The sequence below is a fragment of the Lagenorhynchus albirostris genome, chromosome 16, assembly GCF_949774975.1.
Source record: "Lagenorhynchus albirostris chromosome 16, mLagAlb1.1, whole genome shotgun sequence".
NCBI lineage: Eukaryota > Metazoa > Chordata > Mammalia > Artiodactyla > Delphinidae > Lagenorhynchus > Lagenorhynchus albirostris.
The window spans coordinates 83,020,467-83,038,435 of record NC_083110.1 but is presented as its reverse complement, the minus strand read 5'-3'; the positions used below and the strand labels follow the sequence as shown (position 1 = coordinate 83,038,435).

The 17,969-nt window shown below is 58.6% G+C and overlaps 1 protein-coding gene across 1 annotated transcript in view; it reads right to left on the bottom strand.

The window, feature by feature from the left end:
* JAKMIP3 (Janus kinase and microtubule interacting protein 3) overlaps positions 1 to 17,969 on the bottom strand; it is a 107,447-nt gene that overhangs the window by 6,383 nt on the left and 83,095 nt on the right. The window contains exons 21-24 of the mRNA XM_060126918.1: positions 15,466 to 15,669; positions 13,987 to 14,052; positions 12,208 to 12,249; positions 10,577 to 11,568 (exon numbers count right to left, since the gene is read on the bottom strand). Of these exons, the coding sequence (XP_059982901.1) occupies positions 11,410 to 11,568; positions 12,208 to 12,249; positions 13,987 to 14,052; positions 15,466 to 15,669 (471 nt within the window). The 3' untranslated portion in view covers positions 10,577 to 11,409. The remainder of the gene's footprint in view (positions 1 to 10,576; positions 11,569 to 12,207; positions 12,250 to 13,986; positions 14,053 to 15,465; positions 15,670 to 17,969) is intronic.

Below are 17,969 nucleotides of genomic sequence, written 5' to 3'. Positions count from 1 at the left end.
CAAGAAAAGAAATAGGTGGTCTCGCCCAGACCCAGCTTAGCTTCCTTCTGCCCCCATCAGCTCTCCACAGGGCCTTTCCATCAATCCCACAGACGGTGACAGTACTGCTGTCAGTCCCCCAACCCTGGGCCATTTACAAGGTCCTTCTCCCAGCCCCCCACAGAGGAGTGCCCACTGCGGGAGGCCCACTCTGCTCCAGGGCGGTCCACACTCACGCCGTGCTCTGCTCAGGGTCTCCTCCTGGTTCTGACTCTGCAGCTGCCTAGTGGACACACAGCAAAGGCGGCAGCCTATTGATGGAGACGGTCACACACGGGTGTCGCCCCAGCGCTCTTGAAAGTTGCGACGGTTCATGTTATGTGTCAACTTGACCAGGCCAGGTTTGCCCAGGCGTTCACCAGACTTTATCCTGTGTGCTTGGTTGTGGGGGCGGAGGGAGATTGAGGGTGTTTCTGGATGAGATTAGCATTGAATGGTCAGGTGAGTAAAGCCCATGGCCCTCCCCAGTGCAGGTGCGCCTTGTCCAATCAGCTGAAGGCCTGACTAGAACAAAAAGGCTGAGGAAGAGGGAAACCCTCTGCCTGACTGCTGAGCGGGGACAGGGGTCCTCTCCTGCCCTCAGACTTGGACGGACACATGCGCTCTGCTGGGGCTCCCGCTTGACGACCACAGATCTTGGGGCTTCTCAGCCTCCATGGATGTATGAGTCAATCTGTTACAGTAATTCCCTCTGTCTATACGGACAGGCCGATGGAGAGAGATATGGACAGATGGATAGACATGAACCAGCCTGCCGGTTCTGTTTCTCTGGGGAACTCAACTCTACAAATGCATTACCTGGTTAGCCACCCAACCTCAGGGGGTGACCCCTTTTCAAAGCAGGAGGCCCAGGCGGACACAGGTCAGCTCACCTGTCGTGGCCACGTGGCTAAGAGAGTGCAGAGGGAGGACCCGAGCCCCGAGCCGTGTGACCCCAGAGCTGCCCTTCCCGCCTCGCTGCTGCCGAGTTCCCTGAGTGGCAGCCACGGCCCCTCCCACATCTCACACGAGCAACCTGACAAAAGACCACAGACGCCGTGAAATGGGCTCCGAGGCCTGAAGAGCCCAGGGTGTGTCAGAGGGTCACTTGAAGAAAATTCAAACTGAGGAGAAACATGAGGTGCAGCCAGGAAGCAGCCCGGTGTCCTCACAACCTGAACTCCAGGGGAGGTTAAAGGCACCTGTGGGGTGCAAGTCGGGTCCCAGGACCCTCAGCACCTCCCGGGCTTGTCAGAGACGTGGACCCTGGGCCACGCCGCCTCGCGGAACCAGGCACTTGGGGGCTGGGCCGTGATCTCGGTTTAATAAGCCTCCAGGTGACCCGGGGTTACGCCAGTTTGAAGGCCATTTCCATGAACCTGTATTCCTGAGTCTCCCAAAACCTCTTCCCTTAACGGCCATTGTACAGAATAACTACATGAGCCTAACCGTCTGTTTGCCGCGTTTTCTACCCAGTAATTTGGGGATTAGAGACCTGAGGCCTGCCTCAGCTGGGGCGGACATTCCAGGGCCACAGGGAGCCCTCTGGGTGCTGCCCACCTCCTCCACAGGGCCTGGGATGTTTGCTGGTGGGACCCGCCGGCCTTGACCCCTCCAGGCACTCCCACCTCGCTGGGCATCAAGGGTGCCTGTGTGCACAGGCTCGCAGTCTGACCTTGGCCTGAGATCAGCTTGGCGGTAGACCAGACCCGGGGTGTGCGTCCGAAGGCCCGTCCCTGCCCAGCACTAAGGTCACAGCGCCCCGGAGTCCGCACCAGCCTCCTGAGACTCAGGGTCCCTCCCCGCCCAGCTCAGCAGCAAGGGTGCACAGGGCGTGAGAGCCAGGCGCACCTCTGCGGGGTGAACTCAGTCACAAAATGCACCTGTCCCCCCTGCAGGCGGCTCCCTGCAAAGCTATATTTGCTTTGACTCTGTGCGTCTTTTCATCTGTGAGATTCTCTGCCGTCCGCCGGCCAGACGCCAGCCTCCTGACCCAGAGCTGCCTCTCTGGGCCCAGCGGGAAAGGCCAGCGGGAGGCAGCCTCCTGAGTGACCTCACGGAGCTCCCAAAGGCCCCACCTGCGCCCCTCCCTCCACCCCCAGACTGCGCGTCCGACGGAGCCCCCGCTCTGGAGGTGGAACTCTGAGTTAGCCATCTCCTCTCATGGGAAGTGAGGCCCCCGGCCTCCAGGCCTCACCTCTCAGGACCCCCAAGACCTCGGCTCCCTGGAGTGCCAGGGCAGGGGAAGTTAGGGCGTCACGGAGGGCGTTAGGCGATGGCCTGGCGAGTAGAGGGGCCCAGGCTTCCGTGAGTTCTGCCCAAAGCTGCTTGCCGGGAGCCCCGGCGACCTCTGTTCTGTCCCCTCCTCCAGGGAACCACAGAACCAGCTGAGCTGGCAGGGCAGGGGTCCCCCTGCGGCAGGAGGTACCTGGAGCAGACCCAGCCGAGACCCACCCAGGAGGGAACGGGGGGTGAGCACGGGAGGCGGGGACCGTGGGAGCCAGGGGAGGGAAGCCAGCCTGGAGAGAGGAGGCGTCGGGCTGCCGGGGGGACGCACCTCTGCCGGGGACAGCGCGACACGGGCACGGGGCCAGGGGGCTCGGGCCGCGGACTGGATCCCTGGACCCCCGGCCCGCACTGGCTGTGCCTGGGGGCACTGTCTGGTCCCAGGTCCACCGTGGCCGCCCCGTGCGGGGGCTCCTGCCCTCCCGCCGCCTGCTCGCCTCTGGCCTCCTTCCCCCCTCGACTGAGCAGCCCACAGGGAGCCCCGCGGCCCCGCACATCAGCAGCCCCTGGCACCTCCTGCAGAGAAGGCAGCTCCTGGCAGCTTCGGGGCCGTGCGTGCTGGGTCCGCGGCCCAGAGCGTGGACAGGGTGTGGCGGCCGGGCACCGCCACAGGCTGGGCCCCGGCTGGCCAGGTGGCGGGCACACCACTGGGCTCTTAGTGGCGCACAAGGTGGCGGCCCTGGGGCTCTGGAGGGCAGGGTGGTGCCGGGCGCAGGGTGACAGGCATCGCGCATCAGAGCCCCGGGGCTGGGCTCCCCTGTTCGCGCTTGCTCAGTCTGGTGAGGGGCCCGTCCTCCACTCCCATGGCCTCACACGTCCCTGCCCCTGGGTACCAGGAGGAACATTCCGGTGAGGGGGTCGGGGTGGGGTGGGGGAGGAATTCCAGCAGGGGGCAGGGGGGAAGCTTCCGGTGCTGTGCTCCCGGTGCAGGACCGGCCGAGGCAGGCACTGGGTGGGCTCCGCACCTTCCAACCGTCTGAGCACCCAGGACCCCACCTCGTCCGCATCGGCCCAGGTTCCCAGGGCCCGGCCCCCGGGGGACGGCCAGGAAGGTACACAGAGGCCAGCTCAGTCCTTCCCTCCTGGAGACAAGGGCGACTTGCTCGTGTTCACGTGCTGTACGCACACCCGTCTCCCTGGCTGGTGTGGGCGCAGACTCTGCTGCCCAGGCTCCCAGGCCCGCGCCCACCACACGCGCAGACCGCACGTGGGTGGGAGCACACCCTTTCTGTCTCCTTTCCGTTGGTTCTTGTTTTGTCTCCTGCCTGGGTTGCTAGGAGCTGCTCTCGCAGCCCTGCAAGGGGCGCCCAGCTCCCTTTTCTGGCACTGACCTCTCTAATAGCGGCATCTCTTACTCACGGCCTCGTGGTCATGCTAGTGAAAACACGCATCATCGCTTTAACAAAGATGGTGCCATTACGGAGCGCTAGACAGCTGGCCGCAGGCCATGAGCTGTCCCTGGACAGGCGCAAGCGGGGGAGGGGAGACCGTTGGCCTCCAGCCAGGCCTCCCACCTCTGTCTGAGACCCTGTGCGAAGCTCTCGGTAACCACCGGCTTTTGCCACAAGGTAAACACAGAATTCTAAACAAAGAGCAGAAACAAAAGCAACGCTCCAGAGCCAACGCGAGCTGGAGGCGTTTGTCAGCATCTCCTGAGGTCGAGGGCTTGTGCTTGGATGACCCCTGATGACCCCTAGGCGGACACCCAGAAGGAACTCCTGCACCAGCACATCCACAGACTTTACGAGAACGTTCATGAAGCATCGTCCACAACAGCAAAACGCAAACGTCCGTTAGGGGTGGTGGAGTTCCGCGACAGAGCCCCAGACAGGGGTGAGCCGACACAGGTCACGGGACGGGCGAGTCTAAGCACAGTGCTACTAAGTGCACAGTGTGTCCAAAAGACACGGACAGCATGACACCTCTGCCAAGGACTTAAAACACAGTAACAACTGTACCTTTTAGAAACATACGCGTCTGCCACAAAGCTCTGCACCAGGCGGTTGCCCCGGGGCCCAGAAGACAGTTACTTCCTGGAGGAGGGGCGGGTGATGGTGCGGGGTCATAGGGTTAGAAGTCAGCGGGGTCATAGGGTTAGAAGTCAGCGTAGCCAAGAAACAAGATGAGCACGTGGGCCATTCCCAGACCAGTGGCAGGAATGAGCCAGTGTCAGGATGAATGCAATTCTGTGCACCAAGAAGCAAAGAGGAAGAAAGCCCTGTGATGAGGGGCTGCGAGGGGCAGCAGTGGCCCTTCAGGCAGCATGGCCACCATGCTCCATGCACTGGCTTGTCACCTGCCATCAGACAAGCACGTGTCTGACCTCAGCCCCGAGCCCCCCTCATCCCGCTTGGGGCTGGAGCCCAGGCTGACGAAGCCGCCCTGACAGGGCCCCTCAGTGCCTGGGTCTGGGGGCTCCACCACCCGTCCCTCCTCCCAAGATGGAGAGGCAGCGCTCGTCCCCCACACCCCCCACCTGCCAGCACGACCGGCCCCGCGAACTGCTGTTCGCACCTGGGTGAACCTTCTACGAGGACCAAAAACCCCTTACCTTTCATTCCTCTGCTTAAACATAAAACAATATACACAAATTAAAAAGACAATTTCATTAGGTTATGATGAAAATATTACGGATATTTCTTGAATGCAGGTTCCCTTCCACGTGTGCACGATGCTCGTTAACTGTGGACGTGTTCTGGGCAAGAGCAGCTCATCCCTGAGTTTCCAAACGGCAACAGCGCCATCTCTGGCCGCCTGGCCTCAGCGCAGCGCGCGCAATCTGAGACCCGGCTCAGAGGAGAGGCGGCTCGTCGGCATTCAGTGCCTGCTCCGCCCAGAGCTGTAAATCTCAGCTGCTGACAGTTAATCTCACACGTTTTGGGCTTCCAGGCCCCGAGCTGGGCAGGCGAGGTCTTTGGAGACCCAGCCCCACCCCCAGGACGCAGCGGGGACCAGGCGTGCCGTGCGTGGAGGACGCCAGCAAACAGCAGCTCTGTCCCCCTGCCTCCTGGTATGCGGTGACTCAGAGTCCAGGAGGACGCTCCAGTCAGGATAGGGCTGACCACAGAGCGGGACTCGATCCAGCCAAGCAGGAGGCATTTTAATCAAAAAGAGGAAGACTTCTTTACAATGGAAGAGGGAGGAGACAAGGGCTGGACAGCCACGTGCAAAAAAAGTGTGCTTCGACCAAAACTGCACCGAATGCAAAAATGAACTAAAAATGGATCGTGAGTATAAATGGAAGACATGAAGTCGCACAGTTCCAGAGGGAAACATGGGAGAGAATATTTGTGACTTTGAATCAGGCAGTTTTCTTAGGTCCAATACCATACAACCTATTTTTTTTTAAGTTGGTAAGTCAGATTTTATCAAAATTTAAGAACTTATCTTCAAAAGATACCCTTAAGAGAACAAAAAGATAAAAGAGAAAATACTTTTGCACCAACAAAGGTGTATGTCTGGAATGTATAAAGGAGTCTTAAAACTCAATGATAAGAAAGCAAAAATCAAATTAAAAAAATGGGCAAACGATTTCAATAGACACTTTACCAAAGAAGACACACGGATATGGAAAATCAACACATAAAACGATGCCCAACGTCACTAGTCATCAGATAAACGCAAATTAAAACGAAAATAACATACCCCTGTGCCCTTATTAGAATGGACCTCCTCCCCCCAAAAAGACTGACCATATCAAGTGTTGCGAAAGACGTGGAGAACAGTCTTCCCACACACTTCGCTGGTGGGAATGCAACACGTACAGCCACCTTGGACAATAGTTTCTTATAAAGTTGAGCACACATTTATCAGCCCTAGGTATTTACCTGAGAAACGAACACCTGTATTTACACAAAAACTTGTACATGAATGTTTGTAACAGTTTGATTTACAGTTGCCCTAAACAGGAAACAAGCAGATACATGCGGACAAATGTGGCACATCCGTGCAACAGAGATGACTCAGCATAAAAAGGAAGGAACTACAGAAACGTGGGGGAATCCTCCAGGCGTGCTGCTGCGTGAGCAAAGCCAGACCCCAAAGCTCTGCGTTGGATGCACGTATCACATTTTCCACTTATAAGACCTGTAAATGGCAAAACCGGAAGAGGGAACGTAGCCCATTGTTCCCAAGGGTGGAGCTGGGGATGGATGGGGTGACTGCGGCAGGAAGCAGAGGGAGCTGGGGCGATGGTGCTGTCCTGTATCATGACTCTGTGCCCACCTGTGTCAAGACCCAGAGACTATACAGGACAAACAGGAACTGTGCTGTGTACATTTTTAAGAAATCACTCTGTGAAGGAAACTCCAATGGAACCCAAGATATAACAAACAAACCTAAACGGCCACAAATGGACAACGTACTAGAGGAAAAGAACCAGATTACGTCATTCTGGAAAACAATATTTTGTCTGGAGACTATAAGGCTAAAGATAAAAGGGACTCTGCACTCAAATGTCTCCTTGCTGGTGAACTTGCTCCTCACGGGGGATGTGGGTTAGCAATTCTGAAATGTCCTTGTGTGGATACTAGGGTGGGGCAAATAAGTAACACAGTTTATATGGAGAGAGCCACATCTCCAAAGAAACTAGTTACAGATGAGGAAAGAGGGGGGGCAGGAACGAGTCTTGAATGGTTGGCCTTGAATTCCAAGTGTCAGTATGAACTGGTGGTTTTATAACAGACCCACAGATGATGGATAGACAGACAGATGATAGATAAATGATAGATGATAAATGATAGATGATATATACATAGATGATACATACATAGATGACAGACGATAGATAAATAATAGCTAGGTGATAGATAATAGCTATATAAATACATAGGTAGATGGTAGATAGATGATAGAGAGATGACAGATGGTAGATAATAGATAGAAGCAGAAATAAACAAAGAAGTGGGGGTATGCATGTATTAGCACACAGATGTCTGTTTCCAAGCCCTGCCCCGACAGGGCCTAGAAATACTATCACCCCGGGAGTAGCAAACACACCCAGCCCGGAGATGTCGGTTCCTAAACGCCACCCTCCAACAGAAGGAACCGGAGCTCCTTGGAGGAGTCGCTGCTTTCAGGCTTGGGGCGGGGAAAATACAGATGAGCCTGAGCATCCGGAGGAGACAGAGTGAGAAAGGGCTCAAGACACAGACGGGACCTCAAAGGACACAGGCATCAACCTGTTGGAAAGCTCAGTGGCTTCAGTTGGAACAATCTGAGCAAGAAAATAGTTAAAGGTGGTGTTGGATTATCATATTATCATATATATCAAGCTCAGGGATGTGCCCACGAGCCGATACTGCTATGAATAATTGGATAAAGAAAAAATGAGAGAAGGGGGACAGGTCTTCTCCAGAGAAAAATTCTAATAAAATAGAAGGAACGTAGGGATAGAAAACCACGAGCACAGGCAGTAATCACTGTGGCAGGAGAGACCCACTCACGTCTGCTAAAGTTACTGGGCACAAGGTTAAAGAGGACCAGGGTCCTTGCTGAGTCTCAAAGCGTCTCCCCACCTATTTCTAGTTATAAATGATACCTTTTCGGTGGATAACCTGGCAGAACCTTGATCAAGGTTCACATCAGAGGGATACAGTGTATGGACGTGGTGCCGCCCTGATCGAACACACTCAGAGGGGGTCACCTGGGCTCAGTCTCGCCAAGAATGCATAACCTCAGTCCAATCATTCAAACACATCAGACAAATCAAACTGGAGGACGACCCACGAAGTAACCCACCAGCTCCTAGTAGGGTGTCAAGGTCAAGGATGACGCGTCAAGGTCAAGGATGACGCGGAAGCTAAGAAAGCTGTCGCCCACTGGGAGGGACCAGGAGAACGACTCAACAGAGTATGGGGTCCTGGAGCAGAAGCGCTTGTCTGAACTGAGTGGGTGGCCAGCTAAACTTGGAAAGTGCGCTGTGATTCCATGAGATGTGAACACCTGGGGAAGCTGGGTGAAGGGTGTACAGGAACTTTATACTCTAATATTTTTGCAACTTTCCTTTAAGTCTGTAACTATTTTATAATAAAAGGTTCTTAAAAAGCTGATGGGGTCTTCCTGGTGGTCCAGTGGTTAAGACTTTGCCTTCCAGTGCAGGGGGTGCGGGTTCGACCCCTGTTCGGGGAGCTAAGATCCCACATGCCTCTCGGCCAAAACACCAAAACATAATACAGAAGCAATATTGTGACAAATTCAATAAAGACTTTAAACATGGTCCACGTCTAAAATAATCTTAGAAAAAAAAAGCTGATGGGAGAAAGGAGGTGCTTGCTCAGGAAGCTGTTAACTTCTCGTGTTGCACGTACTGCACCAAACATATGCCTGACCCTGGCTCCAAGGCTGCTGTGCAGTATCCCGAGCCGAGACGTGCAGCAGTTCCGTCCCCGAACTGTGACACCCACTGCCCCCCACCCAGGCTACCCCAACACGAGCACCCGGGAGTTGGTCTGAGCCACCTCTGGGTCTCCAGACCCACAAAATGGCTCTATCCAAGGGGGCCCCCATCAGCGTCCAGGTCCTGGAGGTCTCCGGGCCCCCAGGGAGGCCGTGCCTGCCCGGCGCCCCCGCCTCTGGACCTGTTCTCACGCTCTCAGCCATCCTTATCTGGCTCTGGCTCCTCCACAGGTGAGACCTGCTCACAGCTCTGGGGCACGGTCCCCGGTGCTGGGCACATGGCAAGGCAGACCCCAGAGCCAGGCTGGCTCAGCAGGGGGAAGGCTGCGGGGATGACGCCGATGGGGCAGAGGTGACCCCGCGTCCCTGCGGGCCTTCGGGGACTGTGGGCAGTGCGTTTTGATTCAGGCATTGCCGTGCCCATGCGCGTCGTTCATTGTCCTTCACCGGCTACAAGTGACCTCTGAGGTCAGGCCGTGACGGTGGATCGTCCTTACCAAGCAATCGGACACGCAGTACTGGCGTTTGGTACTTTCCTCCACACGATACGGCACAGCCCAAGGACCTCAGCGCAAGATCTAAGAGGAGACCCCGAACTCCAGGGACCCCGAACTCTGGGGACCAGGCGTGTTCGGATTTGAGGGCCCACGTGTGGAACTGGGCCGGGGACCAGGTGGGGACCGGGCTCCACTCCAGAACCAGCCTCCAGAGTGAGGCTACGCCCTGCACCCCTGGGGACGCGGGAGCAGATACTGCCGTGCCTGGGCCCTGCACCAGGCTAACCGCACGCGGTTTCCAGAGATGAGCCCCTTTAGAGGAACACGTGCCCAGACGTGCCACGTGAAAGAGCCAAGCGTCCCGAGGCCCCTTTGAGCGAGCGGGCGGTGGTCTCACTCTGGCCTCTGGCTCTGCATCTGCTCTGCCTCACTCCCTTCTCTGCCCAGTGGTGCATCTCCTGGGGCCCCTGCAGCCCCACTCTTAGAGGTTCAGGTGGCTCTGTGATGGGGGGACACGGCACCCCACATCACACCCTGCAGACTCGGATACAGAACTGCATCCCCACCAGAGCCTCACCACGTCCCACAGAAACACACTTGCCGAGGAGATTCTGCCTGGAGAGGAAGGCTCCCTAGCGGAGCATGAAGCCCCGTCCAGATCCTCCGTCCCTGCCGTGGGGATGACCCACCCGGCCGCCCCAGGGATGCCTCCAAGCCCTGGGGCAGGGAGAGGAGGTGACAACCTGGGGACACAGGGAGGCCCACTGAGCTGGGGGTCAGGGTCAGTGGGAGGGATGGCCCCACAAGACAAGGGGGGACGCTCTCTCGTTTTGGAGTTTGTGGGAGCAGCAAGACGGGGTGGGCGGGGCAGGCCAGCAGAGCTGGGGGTGCAGGGCCAGGGCCCGAGTCTGCAGAAGTGGTCGGGTGCCCTTGAGGAGCTCTTCTCTGCCAGGAGCTGAGAGAGGCTGCCCTCGTAGCTCAGGGATGTGCCCTGGGACCCACCACTGGGCACCTCCGGAGGCCTCGGCTAGCCTTGGCAGGGGGTGTCCTGGGTCTGGGCGGAGAAGACCTGTAATGGGTTCAGCACCTCAGACCAGGGAGAAGCCCACGCCAGATGCCCCCAGGGAGCAGACTCCGATCCAGAGGCCATGGTAGGAGGTGAGCCGCCCTCACCCTGCCCCCGCCCACCTGTACAGACACCAGGGCTCCTGCTGCAGGGCCCACGTCCCAGCAAACTGAACCTACGTCTCAAACGGGGCCAACCTCGCCGCAGAGGAGGTGGGATCCCACAGACCAGAAGGAGGTGTGCTGGCGCCCACAGGGCCCACAAAGGGCGGGAAGGAAGACGCCACGCCCCAGGGATGACGGCTGAGCCTCACCTGCTGGCCACCTGGGCATCGGGCCCCCTTCTCACGTCCGCAGAACCCCGGGGCACTGTCATCCTCGCTGGGCACTGCCCGGTGAGCGTGCAGGCTGGAGCTCTGCACGGGGCAGCTCTGGCCTCGCCTGCAGCCTGAGGGGCTCCACGGTGCTGCACAGCCCGAGGTGTCCTCTGGCCCCTGCGTCTCCGACAAGCTCACGCCCCTTCCCAGTCGGTCCATTGCTCTGGTCCCAGCTCCCACTACCAGGCTCCCCAGTCATCCCTTTGGTCAGTCCCTCGGCGCAGCTCAGGGCGGGAAGCTGGCGGCACCATGGCAGCCACAGTTCTGTTCCCGCGAGTGGAACTGGGCCGGGGACCCGCGTCATCAACAAGGCAGGGTGGCAGGATGTGTCGCTCAGTAAGTGCTCAGGACCCCAGCCAGTGAGTCACGGCGTCTTCACAGCCCGTCCGTCCTGGAAGACACGGGGCAACGGTCCTTGAGATGCTCCATGAACCGTCCCCATTTCCCTGAACGAAGGTCACCACCGTGGTGGCAGCTTCATTGCGTCGTTTTGCGGGGTGTCTGCGTTGTTTCTGGGAATCTTCCTTTGAGACACCTTTGGGCATCAAGGGAACAAAGGGAGGTGGGAGTTTGGGGCTCCTGCACAGAAGCAGCTCTTCACACCTGTGCAGCAGGGGACTCGCGCGGCCCTGTAACTAGGATGGGGAGGCCGCGTCCCGAGGAAGGACCCCCGGGTCCACAGCCAAGACAAGGTCTCTTCAGAGGAGCCCCAGTCAGAGAACTAGTTCTGATTCTGCCTCATCAAAATGGACAGTCCCCCGCAGAGGTGCTCAAAGACCCCCTTTCTCCCTCTTCCTCGACGGGAGGGGGTGTGCAGAGCCCAGGTCCCCTTGAGTCTTCAGGAATGAGATGCGGCGTCTCCCTCTGCCACCGGGGCACCTGCTGCTCTCTGGTCCAACTGCAGGAAAGGGGTCTGGCTCCTCAGAGGGCTGGAAGAAAAGAGACGCAGGACACAGGTCAGGGAGGCTGCAGGGCGAGAGGGAAGGGCTGGAGGGATGGGGCTATGAGGAGGGGTGGCCCTGCTCCCGAGGGGAGGTCCTCTGAGGGCGGGGGCCACAGACGGAGCCGGGATGGTGAGGCCACGCCCTACTTGTCCTCTCATCTTGTTTGGGAAGGAAGCGGTGGTCAAGCTTTCACATGCGGCCTCGGCCTGAAAGCCGCGGGCACGATGCCACAGCTCAGCACGACTGTGACGTCGTGCGTGAGCCCAGCTTGTCGGGGAAAGTGGGCATCTCTGGCTGAATCTCCAGTGTCACCCAAGCTTGTACTTGATAAACGGAAAAGACGAAAAGACACAAAACCACCGGCACTGCTCCCTGCCGAGTTGCCCGGAGCAGAGAACAGGGAGTGGTTTTGTGTGCGCATCTCTCCCAGGGGAGGTTCCGTGGGACGGGGTCCTTTGCGTTCCTTCCTTCTCGAGGAAGGCAAGCGCCCCTTCCCCTCTGACGATGGCAGGCCCCTCCCCTCTAGGACCTGGGGGACCCCTGGCTGTCCCCTTCCGGAAGCACCTCCTGCTTACGGAACAGCAGGGGCCGTGCTGGTCCTTATGATGCAGACGAAATACTCACCACGCCAGGGTGCCCAGGAGAGCTATGACCACAGAATGAAAGCTAAGGAGAAAAACAAGAACAAAAATAGGAACTAAAAAGGAAAGGGGAGGGTGGAGACATGGAAGGAAAGAAAGAGAAAAAAGAGTTTGTAGGGCTTTTGGCAAGAAATAACGTGATCACAGACACAGCGACGTGGAGATGCCAGCTGGGGCTCAGGAGCAGATCCTGGTGCACTGGTGTCCAGTGGTTTAAGGGTTGCGCCGCCAGGGGCCTGAAGTGACGGTGCTGTCCCCTCCCCAGGGACCTTGCACCGTCCACGGGCCAGGCTGCGGGTGACAGTCAGGAGGGAGGCTCTGCTGGTCACTCAGCCTCTGGGGGAGCGGCGGGGACCGGCCATCTGGACCTGTCACCAGGGCTGACGGCGAGGGCGCTAAGTGGCTCTAATGGTGACGGGAGTCTTACGGAAAGACAATGCAAGTGCCAACAGGCACACACCACGCTCCCATTATAAGTGATGAAGTGCAGCCAACTTGCTGAAGAGATTTCACACCTGGAGCCTCGTTTGGGGTCGGGGGAGGTGTCCGGCCAATTTAGACACAAGAGAAAATCCGATGGTGGTACAGCTGCTTGGAAAAGCAGAGCTGCTTCAGCTAGCTTAAGAGAATAAACATCCAATTTGTTAAATTCTAGTATTTAATAAAAACAGATGCTCTCACTTTAAGATGCAAAAGGAAAGAGAGGTTCATTTTGGGGGAGAGACTGCATCGCTTCGAGGTTGCGCGTCCCGCCGGCCTCCCCAGGCGAGCCAGGTGTGTGTCGCCCACGGTCTGGCGCCCATGGGCAGGCACATAATTGCTCCCCGGCTGCCTCTCTGCTTTGCGGGTCGTGCCCCGCACGGTTCTAGGGGCCTGTCACCAGCTCTGGATTTGCAAGTTACCACCAAGACCGCTCGGCAGATGGCAGTAAAGTGCCCAGGGAAGGGGCCGGGTTCATCTGCAGGAGGGGTGGGCGGGGCAGGGGGAGGTCCAGCTGCAGGGGCTGCCGTGGGGAGGGGTCCCTGTGCCCCGCGAGCACAGAGCCTCTGCTGGCTCTGCCCAGGCAGGGCTGAGGATGTGTGGCCTATTGCAGGTGGCGGGTCCTGTCCAGACCCCAGCCTCCCGTTCTCTCCGGCAGGGACAAGCCAGAGAGGCTCAGAGGGGAGCCGGCCTTTGGTGAGATCCACCCCACAGGCAAGACCGGTCACAAGACGCGAACAAGCAGCCTGCCTGCTAGAAGCCATCGAAACGTCCTAAATCACAGACCAAAAGAGCTCAGCTGTCCTAGAATTAAGCACACGCTGCAGGCTTCTCTCTGAGGGTGCTCTGTGTACCCTGATTTGGAAGTTGCAGAGCCAGCCGTCGGGAGAAGAGCTGGACAGTCCTCCCCGATCCCAAGCCACACGGCCCCCAACCCACTGCACCCCAGCACCTGCCGTTTCCAAACTTGGGAGCCACAGTCAAGGAATCACACTAAAGGGACCGCTGGTCGCCGGTCTGCAGGCACCCCGAGGGCCGGGGAAACTGAGGCCGTGAGAGGCACGGCCCTCGGGGTGGCACGGCTGGGTTGTCACGGACGGGGTTATTCCCAGACCCTGGGCTCCGGCTCCTTGTCCCGAGCAGACACGTCCCTGAAGCCTCTTTCTGTCCAAAAATGCCCCAACCTCAGACCTAGCGCGACACGGCATCCTGAGATACCTGTTCTGTCTTGGTGTGTGAGCTCCGACAACAGAGCAAGCCCCCAGATTCGTATTTGCCTTACCTTTTCCTCCAGTTCCTTTATTTGTCTCTTCTGAGCTTCTATTCTTTCTTCTAGTTCTTTAATTCTCTGCAATGTTAAAAGCAGGAAAATCCTCAATAATCAGAATATTTGGGACACCAAGTGGGCAAAAGCCTTCCAGGATTTTCACGCATGTTCTTGGTGGGCCAGTCGCCACAGGGCAGCTGCCATGCTGGCCCCGGCGAGGGGCCCTCGGGCTGCCCCCCCCCCATCCCGCCGACTTTTAGGAGCCCCGGCTTCGGGAGGAGAGCCAGCGTGCCTGCCTCAGGTTCCGTTACGGACACAGCCTCCCTCGGTCTGCTCTTTGCAACAGCAAGAGAGAGGACAGCTTCCCCTCGGCCATGCTCCCTGTGACGGGAATGACACCCTCCCACCTCCTACATCTCCAGGTCATAAACCATGATGCTAGAAGCCCAAGGAAATGGTAAGGGCCCAATTCACAGTCCTTCCAAAACGCCGTCACGGCAGTGAGAGGAGCAGCCAGAAGGGTCACAAAGTCAGTCACGGGGAGGACTCTCCTGGCAAGGCCAACCTCAGGTTTGGAAACTCTAGTCTTCACTTTGGTGCACAATGCCGGGCAGATGGACATGTGTGTGCCCACGCCGGACCTGGATGCCTGGCCTGGAGCCTGGACGCAGCTGAGCTCTGATCGGAGCCCGTCTGATGGGAGTGAGGGGCTGCAGGCGGCAGTCCTCACACTGACCACCCCAGATCTGGCAGTGAGAGTCCTGGGAGCTGACCAAGGCTCTCGTCAGACATTAGCCCTCTGACGCTCACAGTAAACCTGGAGTCACTAGTGTATCTGAACACGGAACACAGCCACAAAGGCCACGCCAGCACACACCGTGGAGCTGAGGCATGTCTTACACACCAAGCCTGTCTAGTCTGCCAGGATCCCTCACCCCCAGTTAGAAATGAACTGGCCAGATTGGCCTGAGGGCCCCAAGTGCCTGTAGGCCAGAGAAGGTCCCCAAGTCCCTAGCCCATGAGCCGCTGCTCCCCAGATGACACCTTCACTGGGATCTTGCCACTGAGGGAGGAACCACGGAAGAGACCCAGAGTGGGGGGGACCCAGGAGGGGGGCTGTGCCACCCAGAGGCCTGGGTGGGATGGCCCCGGAGGCTGGTCTGGAGGGACAGGCAGTCCGGCAGGAGGGTCCCCCATGGGCACGGCCGCTGGAGAGCATGGCCATCGGGGGGCACGGCCAGTGGAAGGCCCTGGCCTTGGGGGCATGATCATTGGAGGGCAGGGATATGGGGGCGTGGCCACGGGGAGGGCATGACCTTTGGGCGTGGCCACACGGGCATGACCTTTGGGGCGTGGCCACTGGGGGCATGACCTTTGGGGGGCGCAGCCACGGGAGGGTACTGTCATCGGAGGAGGTGTGGCCATCAGAGGGCCAGGCATGGGAAGCCCCGCTCCGCCCGGAGGTCCTGCGCGCGCGGCGCCCCTGCTGCGCACCTGCTGCGCCATTTGCAGCAGCTCCATGCGCTCCCGCAGGATCTGGGCGTCCCGCTCGCGCAGCTCGCTCATGACCTGGCGCTTCCACTGCTCCACCGCCACCCTGAGCTTCTCGTGCTCCTCCTCCGGCAGCATTTCTGCCACTTTGGCCCCAGCTTCCTGCTGCAGGACGTCGTACAGCATGGCTTCCAGCTCCAGGATGTGCTGGGGACGGGAGGGGACATGTCAGTCCTTGCCTCCTCCCCCGGGGACGGCCTGGGGGACTGGGGCACCCCGCCCTGGGGTCACGCCGCCGCCAGGCCAGCCCACAGAGGGGACTGCTTCCGCCTGGACCAGTTAAATGATGTTCTGGAGGCTGGAAGCAGTCCGGGAGTGATTATTTCAAGAGCATTCCCTTCCACGCGATGTTTAACGTGCAGTGAAACATTAGGGACATCGAGGTCAGCAGAGTTTGAGGCCAGAGTCGGATGAGGGCCAGAGGGGCAGTGGGCCGGGCGGGTGTCCCTTGAGGAAAGAACAACAAAGGCTTCTTCCTTTGCTCACAACCTTCGCCAAACCCTGGGCTTCCGCGTCGCTAAGAAGGAAGGAGGGCGGTGCTCACAGGGCTTGTCTGCAGTAGTGCCGAGGGGCCAGGCCATCAGCTCTGCGGTCCCCAGTGCTGCCTGTGGGGTGACTCGTGTCCGCAAAGAAACATCAAGCCCTAACCCCCAGCACCTGTGAACGTGGATCATGTGGAAACAGGCAGATGCCACCCAGCGCAGGTGAGCTCAGACTGGATCGGGGGCCTCAGTCCACTGACTCGTGGCCTTGGAAGAAGAGGGCAACTTGGAGACAGTCACAGAAGATGCGGGGAAGCCATGTGACCACAGGGCAGAGATTGGGGTGACTCAGCCACAAGCCCGGGAACACCTGGGCCCCCAGGAGCTGGAAGAGGCAGGAGGGCCTCCCCTGGAGCTTCAGACGGATGTGGCCCCGCCAGCACCTTGGTGTCAGGCTTCTGGCCTCCAGACTGTGAGACATACACCTGCCCCACCTCTCCTCCCCTTCTCTCTCCTGTCTGTCTGTCTGTCTGCCTCCCTCCCTGCTGCCTGCACATGAGGCCCCACGTGTCCGGCCTCTGCCCGCCTCCCAGCCCCTCCCCTCCTCTGTCCCAAATGATAGCCCTAAGGGTGCCCACACCCGTGGGTGCCTGTACCGGCTTAGGGCTTCACCTCCATGAAGCCCTTCAGTCCCGCCCCTTCCAGGAAGCAGGTGCTCGTTAGGCCTGGCTCGCGGGTCAGGGCACTGAGGCAGGCTGATGACTGCCGGGCTGGACGACCTGCACAGGGCCCTGCTGGTGGGGAGCGGGGTTCAGACTCCAGGGGGGCTCCAGCCCAGGGCCCTCGCGTTGCCCCGCCAGGGCTCCGACGTGGAGAGCCGGCCATTCCGCTGGTCCCCAGACACGCATGCTGTGTCACCCCTTTGCTGCCACCCAGCCGCCAAAACACAGACCTTGTTATAAATTCCTAGTGACTTAGCACTTCGATCTGGAGCACTTTTAAAGCCTGTTCCTCAGGAAATTTCACAAATACAATCTTTGAAAAAGCTATATTCCTCCCATCTTCCCATCAAAGATGTAACCTCTTCAGAAATGAATGTTTCTCCTTCTTCAGGCAAAATGACTCTGGAAAGTCCTTTTGGTTGAATAGACATTTTAGGAAATGGGGGGGACCTTTGTTCCTCGCTTATGTGTTATTGTGCCTGACGGCTACAAAATAAACTGTCCCCAGATGTCACTGCCAGCTCACACAGCACATCGGCTGCCACTTCCTAGAGCAAAAGAGCTTAGTGTGTTTAAGATATGCTCCAGCTTTAAAATAAAGGCAGCTGAGGGCTTCCCTGGTGGCGCAGTGGTTGAGAGTCCACCTGCTGATGCAGGGGACATGGGTTCGTGCCCCGGTCTGGGAAGATCCCACATGCCACGGAGCGGCTGGGCCTGTGAGCCATGGCCGCTGAGCCTGTGCGTCCGGAGCCTGTGCTCCGCAACGGGAGAGGCCACAACGGTGAGAGGCCCGCGTACCACACACACACAAAAAATAAAAAAAATAAAGGCAGCTGAGTGTGGGGCTTAGAATTAGCATCACGATGGCTTCACCCCAAGACTGGCAGGAGATGGAGATGTTCTGACCTTCCCTGCATGCATGACCTTGAGCGACGGGCCACCGGATGCCGGCTCTGTGTGCACAGCCTCGCCCCAGCGCGCGTCCTCATCTGTGAATGGCCAGGCCTCTGCTCCCAGCTGCCCTAGACGGCCCTCGGCCACGCGGGGACCACCCTTCCCCTTCGAAACGCGGCTGTGGCTCCTGTGCTCACAGAGCAGGGAGGGTGTGAAACCCAGCAGGTTCCCACAGGCCTGTGTCCCCCCCGCCAGGTCATCCCAAGGCGGTAGGTGCCTCCCTCCTGCACAGGGCTTTGTGAATGGCAGATAAAATGGCTAATTATCCAGCAGGAAGTGCGGGCCTAAC